This window comes from Dermochelys coriacea, chromosome 4, assembly GCF_009764565.3.
Source record: "Dermochelys coriacea isolate rDerCor1 chromosome 4, rDerCor1.pri.v4, whole genome shotgun sequence".
Taxonomy (NCBI): Eukaryota; Metazoa; Chordata; order Testudines; family Dermochelyidae; genus Dermochelys; species Dermochelys coriacea.
The window spans coordinates 94,269,089-94,284,216 of record NC_050071.1 but is presented as its reverse complement, the minus strand read 5'-3'; the positions used below and the strand labels follow the sequence as shown (position 1 = coordinate 94,284,216).

General features: G+C 40.9%; 1 protein-coding gene across 16 annotated transcripts in view; it reads right to left on the bottom strand.

The window, feature by feature from the left end:
* Nucleotides 1-15,128, bottom strand: part of FRYL (FRY like transcription coactivator) — a 429,780-nt gene that overhangs the window by 2,425 nt on the left and 412,227 nt on the right. For 10 of the 16 annotated variants that reach the window (XM_043513888.1, XM_043513887.1, XM_043513879.1 and 7 more), the window contains 4 exons: nucleotides 8,906-8,974; nucleotides 3,212-3,229; nucleotides 2,156-2,266; nucleotides 87-283 (listed from right to left, as the gene is read on the bottom strand). In XM_043513888.1, coding sequence (XP_043369823.1) covers nucleotides 87-283; nucleotides 2,156-2,266; nucleotides 3,212-3,229; nucleotides 8,906-8,974 — 395 coding nt within the window. The remainder of the gene's footprint in view (nucleotides 1-86; nucleotides 284-2,155; nucleotides 2,267-3,211; nucleotides 3,230-8,905; nucleotides 8,975-15,128) is intronic. The other 6 variants (XM_043513882.1, XM_038399650.2, XM_038399652.2 and 3 more) reach the window with 1 other exon arrangement.

The window sequence follows — 15,128 nt, the reverse complement described above, 5'->3', positions numbered from 1 at the left end:
CACGCCTATGTTTAAATTTAAAAAGTCCATTAGGAAACTGAGTGCTGCTCTAAAAGCATAATAATTTAAATCATTTCACATTTTACCTGAAAACCTTGACCTGTGCTACTGCTGATATAAACTCCTTGCTTCTCAAGGTTTCAATGAGAGAATGAATGGCAGTTTCTGTGCTAGCTTGGGAAGCCTCTTGTATTTCAATTTCTTCAATACCACTGTCTGAAGCAGATTCAGCCTCTTTCAAACAGCTCTCCAGCTGGGCAAGTTCTTCTGACATGTTTATAACCTAAAAGAAATATGGAGAGTTGAGCTTTTCTGGATCAAAAACTCTTTTCAGCCAAATGAAGCGTTGCAGGAAGATAGGGATGTGCACTTTCCCTCCCTCGGAACTGTGCATGAGGACACACAGACAAGGGCACCAGTGTGGCCACTTGGCCCAAACATTGATGCATTTGGATGATTACATGAGTCAAGTACTTGTAATGAGGATTTGGGCTTTCCCATAGTCTGTCCTTAGTCAGTTCTTTAGAATTCCTTGCAGGAATTCTCACCTCGAAACCACTCTGTCATTGGTGAGCCCATGAACCCTTCCACCTGTAGCCATGTATCAAATCAACCTAAAGAAGTAGCCTCTTTTGGAAGAATGAAATAAAGCTGAAGTCATTCTATTACAAATAAAGAAAATCTGAATGTACAGAAAGAAAGAAAAAGTCCAGTACACGTATATAGCAGTGGTGACCCAAACACAGTAGTGTGGTCCAGCCAGTGCACATACTGCAGTGCTGTTCCTGAGCTTGCACTCAGTCTACCATGGTCTACACAGAAAGCAAAACCTACATCATAATTCCCCAGACAGGACAGGTGGGAAAGAAAACTCCTTGGCCAAAGAGCATGAGTAAGACACGAGACCTATACTCTGAAGTGCTTCTATGGCTGACATGGTGACTGGGCAGGCAGTGGGGATAAATATGCATGACCAGTTGCCACAGCACCCGCTGACTGGGAGACAACTTCTTTCATCAACATTACCCACTGTTATCAACAAATGTGTATACTGGGATCTCAAGAATGAAAACATCCAGGTGCCCATTATGGGGGATGGAGATGGGTGTGTTGGAACTGGAGGGAGAGGTAGGGATGTGTGTAACTGATAAGGAGTGTGGGAAGGGTTTGACGAGAAAAAGGGTAAGTCTACACAGCAAAAGTTGTGCACAGGCTAACCTACCTGAGCTAGCTTGAGCCACCTAGTGAGGGTAAAAGGAGCACTGAAGACAGCGTAGCATGGGCTTCAGAGCAGGCTAGTGAGCTGAGTACATACCCAGGGTCTGTGCTGAACTTGTACTAACTGCAACGAAGTCTGCCCTGTGCTGTCTTCACTGTTGTTGTTACCTGTGGTAGTTGGATTCAAGCTAGCTCGAGAAGGCTAGCCAATGCAGCTTTTGAGCGACAGCTTGAAAACTGCTTCCTCTTCATTAAGTGCCCAGCGGCCCTTTCAATGCAGCAATTTTTTATGGCCCTCCAGCCTCTTTTAATCAACCTTCTGTTGTAAAAACCTCTAATAGCTAATTTTTTAGAAATATCACTAATTTTGTGTGCTTCTTTTTTGTTTCCAACCTGAGACACCATCTCCCTGATTTTTAGTTGTGCTGAAGACATACTACTTCTTGTACAGATATGCAGAGATAGGTTATAATCACCTGAAACTTGAATATGGCTTTAAAGCTGTAACATTAATTGCAAACTGATTATACAACTATGTACAGATGATGATACTCAGTGGAGGCAGAAAGGGTCTTCATAACAGAATCTTCTTGATTTAATGTACCTTATTTACAGTTTGATTGGTATACACCATCAGTGACAGAAACATTTTAAATCCTTGATTTTTTTAAGATCAATGGGCTCCCTGCATCACTTTGTATTAAAGAGCTTTCAAGTAGTCCAAGGATCAACACAGATATAATTCAATGACCGAGAAAATAATTGCAAGTTCTAATTAAACCTTTTATCTCTTGGCTACAAAACAGCTGGTATACACACCTCCATTTTCAAAAGAAATGACCCACCGATAAAAAAAAATTATAAAAAAGGTAATTTTTTAACGAGTATTGCTTTTGAACACCAATAACAGGTAGCTAAATAATATTATTTCCTTTACCTCTGCCTCTTTTTTGATTGTATCTACTTTGCTGATAAGTTTGCAATAGGCTTGGAACAGAAGCAGCAATTGGAAATGCAACTTGTATAACCTCCGACACAACTCCAGCTCCTAAAAATGTAAACGGCAACATTATCTTAAATTCAGGGAGTGCTAATCAACTAACATATGACACAATCGGACAATAAATCATAGCCAGTTTGTCCAGCACAGAATTTACAATATTAAAAATATTTATTTGCTTACTGCAGAAAAGGAAATGTCAAGAAGATTTACAAGCTAATGAGAAGCAGATGAAAGCTGCATTCAGGACTAGATTGGTAATTAGAAATAAAGTAGCATTGCTCTTGCAGGTTAAAAGTTTATCTTTTAAGAAAGGCAATCACATTTCCAACAAGAAAAAAGGTGATTCAAATGACATTTCAAAATGTCATGCTCCAGCAGGAAGTACATAGATCGCTTTTACTTCTTTTGGCTGTTTTGTGAGTTTAAACAGTAGATCTGTTTAATCACAAACAAACAATTGTGATTTATGAGTATGGCCTCTTTTCCCAATGATAATATAAACAGGTAAGTATGCTATTAACCCTAGACTTACAGTTACAATTGCATGATAGAGCAAGAGGAAACTAATTCAATTCTTAGACATAAGAATTTTCCTTATGAAAGCGCGCTATGATTTTATGTTAAGAAATATCAGATGGTATATTCTTATTGGAATGGAGCAGCAATATTAACTTATGCACTGCTTTGTTTGCATATTTTTATCTAAAACATGAGTCAATGAGGAGGCAATGTTAATATTGCTTTAGATTTAGACAGAGAAGCTACTACTAATGGAGTCATCTACTATTAACTTCTATTAACTACAGGATCATATTATTTACAAAGGACCACTAGTTCATGGGTTAGGACTATACAAAATTGAAGCACGCAGTACATTTATAATAGTCTATGACAAGACATTACTATGTCACAAATGGACAAGAGACAGATGGAGACCAGTTTGTTGACTGTCATGGGTAAGTATTCAATAAATCAAGAACCATCACTTACTGCTAGAATTTCCATTTGCTAAGCAAGAAGGTGAGCGTGTCACAAAAATACAAAGGAAGAAAAAGATCAAGAATTAGTGTAGGAAATTATTTTAATTAGGGTAATAGATGTCCCAGGTAAACTGGAGGAAGAAATATATCTACCATTCTCAACAGGTTCATTGAGTGGGAAAAATATCAGGCTGAATTCAAAGTGAAATTACTAAACACTTGCTGATATAACTAACAAAGAGTAACTTCTTTTCTTGCTGTCCTACCCATTAACAAAAATATACTTCAACTACAACACTGCTACAGGAGGGGTCTGCAGTTATGTACGTGTAAATATTTATATAAACCATCAGAAACAAGAACAACTGGGGTTTATTATCTGTACAATCCATTTTCCTTAATCCATGTCATCATATTTGAACATGGGGGAGAAAAACAACAAAATGAACCCCCCCATCACTTTCCCCATGAATTTAGGGTGTTATGTCAATCTGGATTTTGAGTCAACTCAAGAAGTCTTTGTTTTTGAGTTTTTAATTAAGACCTTTACAATACTTCAAGGCAAGATTTTCACGGTCTAATTTCCCTCTAGGATTGTGCATACAGTATTTTAGAAGAAGAATGGGCATGTGTGTGTGGTAAATGTCAGAAAAGCCTTTTTTGGCTATATCTACACATACAATGGCATGTGGAGTACATACACACTGCATGCACCCCTAGCATGGGTATAAATAACAGTATAGACAGTGAGGCACTACTTCGGTGAGCAGAGTAAAGACACACCAGAACCTTAGGGTACATATCCTACACAGCTCTCTTCACCCTCACTGTCTTCGCCATCTACACCGCTGTTTTTAGTAGTGTAATGTCCCACTACCTTCCCGCTGCTTTGGCAGGGAAAGGCTCTGGCGGGGCAGGCACTGGGGAAAGGCTCTGGAAGCTCCCTGCAGCAGAGAAATGCTCCCAGTAGCTACACTTGGCAGGGTGGAAACAGCCTGCTTTTTGCTGTGGTGTGTACTACACATATCCTACATGCTGACACCAGTGTACACCAGCCCTTAGAGTGTAAGTTATTTGGGCCAGGGAAAGTCTTTACTTTTGTGTTTTGTACAGTGCCAAGCACGTTGGTGGCACTTAACACATACATTAATAAGCACATGAGAGATGATGCAATCAAAGTGACTCTTCCACACAGGAGCAGTTTATGCTTTAGTATTATGTAAATACACAGAATATATATAATGCCTATATTTTATTCTGTAGTCTCTATTTACTAATACCTAATACTAGAGTAATTAGGCAAGCAGCAACTACTGGGCACAGTGCAATTTCAGGAAATAAAACCCTGACCCTGAACAGTTAAAATCAATGGGAATTTTGCTATTGACTTCAATAAGCATAGGATCAAAGCCCTTAGGGTACGTCTACACAGCAAAAAACTAGTCCCATGGCAGTGAGTCTCAGTCATGGGGCAAGTGCTGTGGAACTAACAGTGTAGACATTCAGGCTGGAGCTTGGGCTCTGAGACCTTCCACCCTTGCTGAGTTTCAGAGCTTGGGCTCCATCTTGAGCCCAAACATTTACACTGCTATTTTTAGCCTTGCAGCGGGAGCCCCATGAACCTGAATCAATTGACTTGCACTCAGACTTGCTGCTGTACTTTTTTTTTTCCTTCCATGTAGACATACCCTTAGTGACCAGCAGAGAAGAGCTGATTTCATAAACTTCAGCCAGTTATTAAGTCCCAGAACATGCCAGACATGGTCTATTATTACTATTATAAACCAAAAATGAAAAAAAAAGAGATGGATTTCTATAGGGAATGTAAGCATAAACAGAAATATTCTGTAAGTTGAAGTGAAATTCTTCTCTGAAAAATGGTATTGTGTGGTTTTATATTTATTCTCTCTCCATTACTTTCGCATCAAATTTACTCAGTTTACAGATAACATAATTTTCTAACTGCCAGTCTTGCAAACTCAGATGGGGATCTGACAGTCAAGATGCTTTCTTTCTGGCTCACTTGTCATCACTACTAGTAAAGATTCTGTAACTGAATTTAGTTAACAATTCTGTTGATGATGCGTGTGCCAAAAGAGAATTCAGCTTTGTTCCCTAGCAGTGCTAAAAAGTAGTAGGAGAATCTTATTTATGTCAATGAACTAAGTGTTTCTGTTGAATGAGATGCCATTTTTCTGACCACAGCAGCATTTTAATGCTCTGTACATTAGTTGATTACTTTAATAATCAACATTCCATTCCACTTACAAGGATTTCTGAAACAAGTACTGCATTCAGTAATCCACAATAGTTCCTTCAAGTCATTTCTAAATGTATTTAGAAAGTTTATAAAAGGTGTATTTTTTGAAAACTCCTTAACTGCACTTTCCTGCCTTTGTGTGAGTGAGCACATACTATATTTTTAATTTTTTAAAAATTTTAAATAAATGTATGATCCAGTGAAAGGGTCATACTACTAGGAGCCAGCTTTGCCATAAACTCAATGTGTGGGCTCAGGCAAGGCATCTAGGCTGCATGTCTTCAAAGGTGTCTAAGGGAGTTGGATGCCCAACTTCTACTGAAGGTCAATGTGAGCTGGGCATCTAACTCCCTTGAGCCCCTTTGACAATCTCATCTTTAACCTTTTTGGAAAAACTCTTTCTTTTTTGAATCTTGTGCACCATTCACTGGTTCTAACAGGTCTGTATAGGTTTGAAGTAAACAGGGGCACTGGAATAATTTGTATAGTGGGGGTGCTGAGAGCCATTGAACCAAACTGCAAACCCATATGATGGAAACCACTTCAAGCCAGTGGGTGCAGCAACAACCCCAGCACCCAGCACCTATGGAAGTAAGGACTGAATTTGGCCCTTCCTCCATTTCTCCATCTATAAAGCAGAAATATTAATACTCACTGCCTTCATGAGTATATTGGGAGAGTTAATTAGTGTTTATAAAGCATTTTGAAAATGTAAGATGTTATATCAATACAGAGTACTATTTTATTATTGTATAGGTAAAGTATGTAATAAATCTTTAGGACACTGTGTAGGGAAAGTGTGCATGCCTACATATGTCTATTATACAATGGGACATATGTCAAGCAAGATATTAGGGTGTAAACAATTTTTAATATGCATTAAATATCCTGTGAACAGTATTTAGCTTGTATGCTTAACCATTTTTCTGAGTTAAAAATATTGGACATTTTAAATTGTTTTTCAAAATTCTTGCATAACAACAGGTTTCAGAGTAGCAGCTGTGTTAGTCTGTATTCGCAAAAAAGAAAAGGAGTACTTGTGGCACCTTAGAGACTAACAAATTTATTTGAGCATAAGCTTTCGTGAGCTACAGCATCCGATGAAGTGAGCTGTAGCTCACGAAAGCTTATGTTCAAATAAATTTGTTAGTCTCTAAGGTGCTACAAGTACTCCTTTTCTTTTTTTCAAAATTCTTAACACACAGCTATACATAATAATCTCATACTCTAATATTGTTTTAATCTAAAAACATAACCAAAAACATCTGAATTGGGATTTTTTTTAAAGAGACTTGTATAGTTTAAATAGGTCCAAATAGAATTTTGTGAAAAATGGAGAGAAAATTCCTTTCTAGGCTGAAACTCTGTGTGCAAAATGGGAATTTTTACTGCTGAAAATAGGATTTCTTTTAAAGAAAAATTAATGACAGACATAAGTATAGCATCACCAACAGTGTTACTGTATAGATTTTGTTTAAAAAAATAATCACATTCTTATAAACAGATTTCATAGTAGAGTAAAAAGAAGAAAATGCTTCCCATTTGGAAGGGGGCTCCGGGCTGAAGCTGAGGAGTTTGGAGCGCAGGAGGGAGCTCACGTCTGGGGAAGAGGATTGGGGTGTGGGAGGGGGTGTTGGTTCCGGGAGGGAGTTTAGGTGTGGGAGGGAGCTCAGGGCTGGGGCAGGGATGCGGGAGGGAGTTCGGGGTGTGGGATCTGGGCAGTGCTTCCCTCAGACAGCTCCCAGGAAGCTGTCAGCATGTCCCTCTGGCCCTTACGTTCCCAACCAATAGGGGCTGCAGAACCGGCGCTTGTGGCGGGGGCAGGGCGCAGAGCCCCCATGGCCTCCCCTATGCCTAGGATTTGGAAGGACATGACGGCAGCTTCCCGGGAGCTGCGTGGAGCCAAGTAAGGAGCCTGCCAGCCTCGCACCAACTGGACTTTTAATGGCCCTGTCAGCGGTGCTTGACTGGAGTCACCAGGGTCCCTTTTTGACTGGATGTTCCGGTCGAAATCCGGACACCTGGCAATCTTACCCCTTTCGCCTGACTTGGGTTCAGAATATAGACATCCAATAATTCTTACTGCTTAGGTCTGTCCTCTGACATATAATGCTCCTCATTTCAAATATTGAAAAAACGGATTCTCCACACACTGATTTTTCAAGATACATAATTATGTGTGATTCATAAGACTGGGCAGGATCAAAGTCTCTGGCTTTTTCTACACTGTGAGCTAGGGTTGTGATTCCCCTGCATACACATACTTGCACTAGCCTCTTTGAGCTAGCATGGGTCTAAACAGCAGTGTAGTTGCAGTAGCACAGGTAACAGCAGCAGAGGCGTGCTGAGTTTGTATTTGTCTAAACCAGTGGGTATTCATCTAAGCTGTGCTTCCGCTATCTATGCTCCTGAAGCTACACTGCTATTTATACTTGCACAAGCCTGAGGAGAGCTAGCACAAGTATGCACACATGAGGATATCACACCCCTAGCTCATAGCGTAAGCATAGCCCAAGAAGTTTTTGTGTATGTATTCAGAATTACCCAAAGGTGGGTGGAATCATGTTCTTCCTTTTTACCTTCCCTGTCAAATCTGCCTATGAAAGAGATTTTAAACAAATCTACTCTAATTATGTCTTTCATCGTTTTTATTACACAATCCTAGAGGGCAGAATCAAACCCATGTATCCAACTGTAGCAAAACAATGTATGTGCTTGGATTCCCACCACCCCCCTGCCATTTTACAGTACATTTAGTGAGAATATTATGCATATATTGTTTAAGAAACAAACCTTGTCTCAAGTAGACAAGGCTATTGCAACAATTAATAGTGTTAAAGACACGGGTGATCCTCATGCAATGTATGCATGCATGTTTTTTACAAACAAGTACAACATTCAACTAATAACAATGGGTTGTTTCATATTAGATAGTAATTAGCAAAATAACGTATGACAAAGTTTCTGTCATGCTTCTACTTTAAGAATAAAATATAACAATAGAGCAAAATATTGTTCCAGACAGGTCATACATATGTATATAGTAATAATTATATTAGATTCAGTACAGCTTTTTGGTCAGACAATAATCTATCTATCTGACAAGTATAGAAACAGAATACTAATCTTTTTCTTCTAGAAACAGCAGCATAAAAGGCAGACTTGCTTTGGTACACAGATAGTATCTACCCTGCTTATCTAACTCACTGTTATTAAGCCCTGAACTGAGACTGGTTGCTCACTTTCATAAAAAACAGCCCTTTATTATTAGGCCAATACTTCATAAGAATCTAAGTTTCCAAAAGATGGTTTGATAACTGAAATGAAAAGCTTTAGCAACATACTTTAATCTTTGAGAAGATCAAAAAAGGGCTTTTGTGCAGAACACAAGTTTTTTACTTTAATAAACTATATAAAAAGGATTCACCAGAGACAGTCACCTACCTGAGCATCTGTATTGGTTCTGTGTATGCCATCATCAGCATCAAATGTCCTTTTGCAGTCATCTAGCCACTACAAAATAAATATAAGTAATTAAAACTACTCTGCAACACAGAGCAAACCAAAGACTGTGATAAAAATGCCAAAGACATGTATTGCTATGAATACCTTCCATACACCCCGATCATCATCAGTGAAGTTATTTAATTCATACATTTTGATATTCTCATTTTGTTTAATTCTAGTTAAAGCTGTCTTTCAGATGCCTGATACTTGGCACTTAATTTCTTACCAGCAATGACCTTGCCAATGAATGTCACTCTTTGTTCTGCTAAGAAAAAATGCTATGTAGCAGTTACCCTGTTCCCTCCACTGGACATTTCACATAAGCTTCATTATCCCACAGTATGGAGTACATGCTACCTCTAGTGCTTTCATTAAATTTGGTGATTGGGGATGGATGGCAGGTGGTGGAGGAAATAGAAAATTCCTTAAATATATATGCTAAAATAATTTTCATTCAACTTGCTTTCGGAAAGATTCATGATATTATTTCTCAATACCTTTAATGCTAAAAAGATGTGTGTCTAAAGAACACTTTGAATAAAAAGTTGATTCAGTTTAGATAAATGAAAGAATAAAACCTGTTACATTTATTGGGAAATAGTATGATCAGAAAATGTAATTCTCCGGTATAGCCAAATGTACAACAAATGTATTCTATTGATTTCAATGAATGTTTTGTGTAAGAGACAATCACTGTCTTGTAGGATGTAAAAAATTAATATAAAACATACATAAAAACAAGTTAACAGTCTTGCTGTACAGTGCATCCTTTTAGCCTACACAGCACCAGGCACATGTTGGGCACTACTGTAACACAAATATCATCAATAATACTGAAGCAGAGTTTTACTGGAATAGCAATGCACCATGCTGAGATAAAAGTGAAAATTATCCCCTGTAACACAGAACAGACTCAACACAATACATGGAAGTAAATTTAGCAGAATGTGTGCTGTATATCATAAGTCTTATTGGAAATTTTAGTGACCTTTTCCTAACCTTTGTCTGATGCAAGAAAGGGAAGAAAAAATGTGATTTCCCATCTGCTCAATTTAATAAAGGCTACTTAGTGAATTAACTAGGCCTGTGTGCTTATCAGAAGGAGAAGTGGAATTCTCTAAACACTGTGGTGTCAGTTTCAATTAGTGACATGGATCCCACTGTACATTTTAAATCTTGTTTTTCTTTTCATCTGACAGCATCCATCAATAATAATGATATAGTTTGCATCAGAAAAAATGACATCAGAAATTGGGAACCTAATATCTAGTTTTCACACACTGTCTGATGTCTTCTTACACATTTGACATTTTTGAAATCTTAAAGAGAAAAACATTTTTTTTTAAATATTAGAGATCCCTGCAGTATTTACAGTGCTCTATTTCCTTATATTCTCCTTTGATTCAATGTTTTAGTCTGTAATGCAGATATGAGCACAATGAAAGCCCTAGTACAAAGGGAACAGAACAGTAGTTTGGAAAAGCAAAATTGGACAACATGAAAGATCCTGGCCCAGACCATTGGCCTAGCAGTATAAAAGGGACATTGGCTTTTTGTCACTTGCTCCCTTTATGCGCGTGCCATAAAGGGGCATGCTGGGGACCATTCCTGCTAGTGTAAGTTAGAAAAGTCCTGTGGATGTTCTGACTTGCACTGGTAGATGGTTTGGCTCCCTGCTAATACCAGGATCAGTGGAAGCAAAAAGAGGTTACTCACCTTGTGCAGTAACTGAGGTTCTTCGAAATGGTTGTCCCTGTGGGTGCTCCACTTTCGGCGCATTGTGCTTATAATCACAGATTTATAGTAGCAGTGCCCCAGTTGGCTGCGTGCGTGTGGCAGCCATCTCACACCGCTCCGAGCACTTACCTACTGTCTACAGGCAACCGTATCCAAGTTCCTTCTCCACACCAGAGAATCGACGTGAAACTCCAAAGTAGAGGGGTGGGGGGTAGTGGAGCATGCACAGGGACAACCATTTTGAAGAACCTTAGTTGCTGCACAAGGTGAGTAACCTTCTTCTTCTTCTTTGAGGAGTGTCCCTGTGGGTGCACCACTTTAGGTGACTGTTGAGCAATGCTCCTCGGTGGAGGGGAGGGGCTTCAGAGTTGGGTTAGTGACCGTAGACAGCACTGAGAGTCCACACTGAGCATCTGCAGCTGACTGCTGTTCTAATGTGTAATGTTTAGTAAAAGTATGGGAAAATGCTCAGGTAGCTGCTTTGCAAATGTCCGTGATGGGTACATTATTGAGAAAGGCCACCGATATTAATAATGGTCTGGTGGAGTGAGTGCAAACTCCCGGCGGAGCTGGTAGATTGTTGTTTTGGTAACACAAATGGATACAGCTTGATAGCTATTTAGACAATCTCTGTTTTGAAATAGTTTGACCCTTGGAACATTCTGTTATAGAGAGAAATAGTCTAAATGACTTCCCGAATGTTTCTTTCCTTTCCAAGTAGAAAGCTAGCGCTCTGCAAACATCTAGCGTGTGAAGTGATGCCTCCCTGCGGTCAGCATGCGGTTTTGGAAAAAACACAGGTAAGTAAATGGATTGATTTAGGTGAAATGGGGAGGCCATCTTGGGTATAAATTTGGGATGTGGCCGTAAGATCATTTTATCTTTGAAAAATGTGGTATAAGGTGGGTGTGCCATTAGGACACCTAATTCCCCCACCCATCTTGCTGACATAATGGCAATGGGGAAGGCCATCTTCATGGATAAGTGTAACAGAGAACAAGTTGCTAGGGGTTCAAACGGTTTCCCCATGAGACTGAGGAGAACAAGGTTAAGAAAGATCCCATGGCGGCAGGGTCTTTTAGGGTGGGATAAGTGTTTTCTATGCCCTTTAGGAAGTGTTTAGTAGTTCGGTAAGCAAAGAGAGTGACTCCTTCCACCTTGTTGTGGAATGAAGTGATGGCGGCCAGGTGTACTCTGAGGGAGCTGTTAGATAACCCTGATTTCTTAAGGCCCAGTATATAGTCCAGTATCCTGGGTAGTGGGGCCGACTGTGGAGCAATATGGTTGTCTTGTCACCAAATGCAGAATTGGGTCCACTACTGTGTGTATATTTTTGTGTGGTTAGTCTTCAACTGTTCAGTAGGACGTCTTTCATTTCCTCAGAATAGCTTTTGTAAATCCCTATTAGCCATGGAGTAACCTGGCCTTGAGACAGAGAAGGGATTCGTTGGGGTGATTGACGTGTCCTGAGTCCTGCGTCAGAAGGTGAGGTATTATTGGAAGAGTTTGAGCTGGCTTCACTGCCATCTGTCTCAGGTATGAGAACCAGGTTTGTCTGGCCCCTGTGGGTGCGATGAGAATGATCCTGGATTTGTCCTGCCTGATCTTGTGAACGACCCGACTCAGGAGTGGGATTGGAGGGAATGCATACAATAGTGGTTTTCCCCACTTTATTAGGAGAGCGTCGCCCAAGGAGTGGCATTCCAGTCCGGCTCGGGAGCAGTATTGAGGGCACTTTGCGTTCTGAGTTGTTGTGGCTAGATCTATAATGGGGAACCCCCATATGTTGAATATGGCTGAGAGAGTTGAATGATCCAACTCCCACATGTGGATTTGTGAGAAGTCTCTGGTCAGTTGATCCACTGTCATGTTCGGACATCCTGGCAGGTAAGATGCCAAAATGTCTACGTTGTTGGTGATGCACCAGTTCCAGAGGTGTATTGCCTCTGTGCACAGAGAGTATGATTGTGCTCCCCCTTGGTGATTTATATAGAACATGCATGCGAGGTCCGTAAGGATCTTGACAGTCATGTTTTGGATCAAGGGCAGGAAATGCTCACATGCATTCTGACAGCCCTTAATTCCAGTATGTTTATGTGTAGGTTGGATTCTACTGGAGACCAGCGACCCTGGATGGTGCTGTTGCATAAATGAGCTCCCCATCCCACGAGGGAGGGATCCATAGTGATCGTTGTAGTAGGAGCTCTCTGTTGGAAGGAGACACCTGTGTAGATGTTCTGTGCTCGTGTTCCCCATGTGAGCAAGTCCTATGAGGCATAGTGAGACGTCTGTTGAGAGAATGTTTATGTGGTATGTAGATGGGGCAAAACCAGGCCTGTAAGCATCTCATGTGAAGCCTGGCATGCTTTATGACAAATGTCGTTTCAGCCATGTGCCCCAAAAGTTGTAAGCACATTCTGGCGGACGTTTGTGGACTGTCCATGATCGTTGTAATCAAACTGGTTAAGATGAGGAAGCACTGTTGGGGTAAACTCACTGTTGTGGTGAGGCAATCGAGGGAGTTTCCTATAAATTCCAATTGTTGGACAGGAACCATGTCTTCTCTAGACTTCTCCGCTTTTATCTGTAGTCTGAGATCTGTAAAGAGGATTATCATGGTTTGTGTGGTGTTTAGTGCTGCATGTTGTGTCAGTGCTCTTAAAAGACAGTCATCTAGGTATGGAAAAGTCATCACCCCCAGTTTTTGGAGGTGAGCTGCAATGACCGCGAGGGCCTTGGAAAAGACCCTTGGGGCATATGACAGGTCGAGGGGGAGCACTCTGTATTGGAAACGTTGATGTCCCAGGGTGAATTGCAGGAATCGTCTGTGCACCGGGTGAATGGTAACATGAAAGTAAGCATCTTGTAGGTCAAGGGCTGAGAGCCAGTCTTCTTTCTCTCATGCCAGAATTATCATGGCAAGAGTCACCATTTTGAAAAGTTGCTTTCTCACAAATTTGTTGAGTTATCCTAAATTAATGATGGGTCTCCATCCACCTGTCTTTTTCTGAGTGAGAAAATAATGGGAATAAAACCCTCTCCCCCTGTATTGATCTGGTACTGGTTCCACGGCCCCTAATTGTAGGAGGTGGTTAATTTCCTGTTGTAACAGGGGCTCATGAGAGGGGTCCCTGAAGAGGGACAGGGAAGGGAGGTGGGTAGGTGAAAGAGAGATGAAGGGGATGGAGTAACCCTTCTGGATAATTTCCAGAACCTATTTGTCTGTAGCGACAGTGTTCCAGACTGGGTAGTACGGTGACAGACAGTCTCCAAAACGGGCTGGAGATCGGGTCTAGTTCCGGGATCAAAGAACGTGGAGGTCTCATGCCCTCAACCAAATCTTCAAAATGATTGTCTGGAAGTAGATGGTTGAGACATGGAAGGCTGATCTTGGTTCTGCATGCATCTCATCTGTCTGTTTATGGCATTAATCATACTGTCTTTGAGGCTGGGTGTATGGGGTAGTTCGGAATCACTGGTTGTAAAATCTGCTCTGTTTCTTTTTGTTCACAGGTACATAGATACCCAGGGATTTTAAGGTGGCCCTGGAGTCCTTCAGGGTATGTAAAGACACATCTGTGTGTTCCGCAAAGTTTCTGACCCTCAAAGGGTAAATCCTCAACTGTGGCCTGGACCTCCCTAGGGAACCTGGAAAGGGTGAAGGTGCCCAACGCATGACCACAGAGGTAGTAATGGAGTGTGCTGCCATGTCTGCGGAGTCGAGAGAGGCCTGTAAGGCTGTTTTGGCAACAAGAGACCCTTCGGAGATGTTAACCTTGTATTGTTCTTTTTTGTCATCAGGCAAATGTTCAATAAAAGTTGACATTTTAGAGAACAGGTTGTGCATGTATTTAGCTAGTAAAGCTGAATAATTAGCTATGCAAAATTGGATCATGGCTGAAGGAATAGGCTTTCTGTCCACAGGTCTAGCCTTTCCCAGTTCTTATCGTAAGGGTTTGTTCTAGACTGGTGTTGTTTTCCCCTTTGATTAACAGTCTTGATCACCAAAGAGTTCGGTGCAGGGTGAGTGAACAGAAGCTCGGCCCCTTTAGCAGGCACTTCTTGTCAGATCTCTTACAAGAAGGCGGGGGTGTGGCAGCTGTCTGCCTGATTATTTTTGCAGGATCCATTATGGCAGCATTGAAAGGCAGTTCAATTTTTACTGATGGAGATGCCTGGAGGATTTCTGTAAGCCTGTGTTGGGTTTCTGGTAGCTCTGCTAAGTAAATGTCCAGGGATTCAGCTACCTTCTTGAAAAGATCCTGGAATGATTTGAAATCATCCCAATGTGTGTGTGGGGGGGGTGGTTTTACTTTTCGTCCAGCGATGAAGATGAAATGTGGGTGGGCGGCAGGGTATCACCCTCGGGTTCCTCTATCTCCTCCTCCTGTGTCTCTGAGGGAGCTGGGGCAGGTGGTGAAGG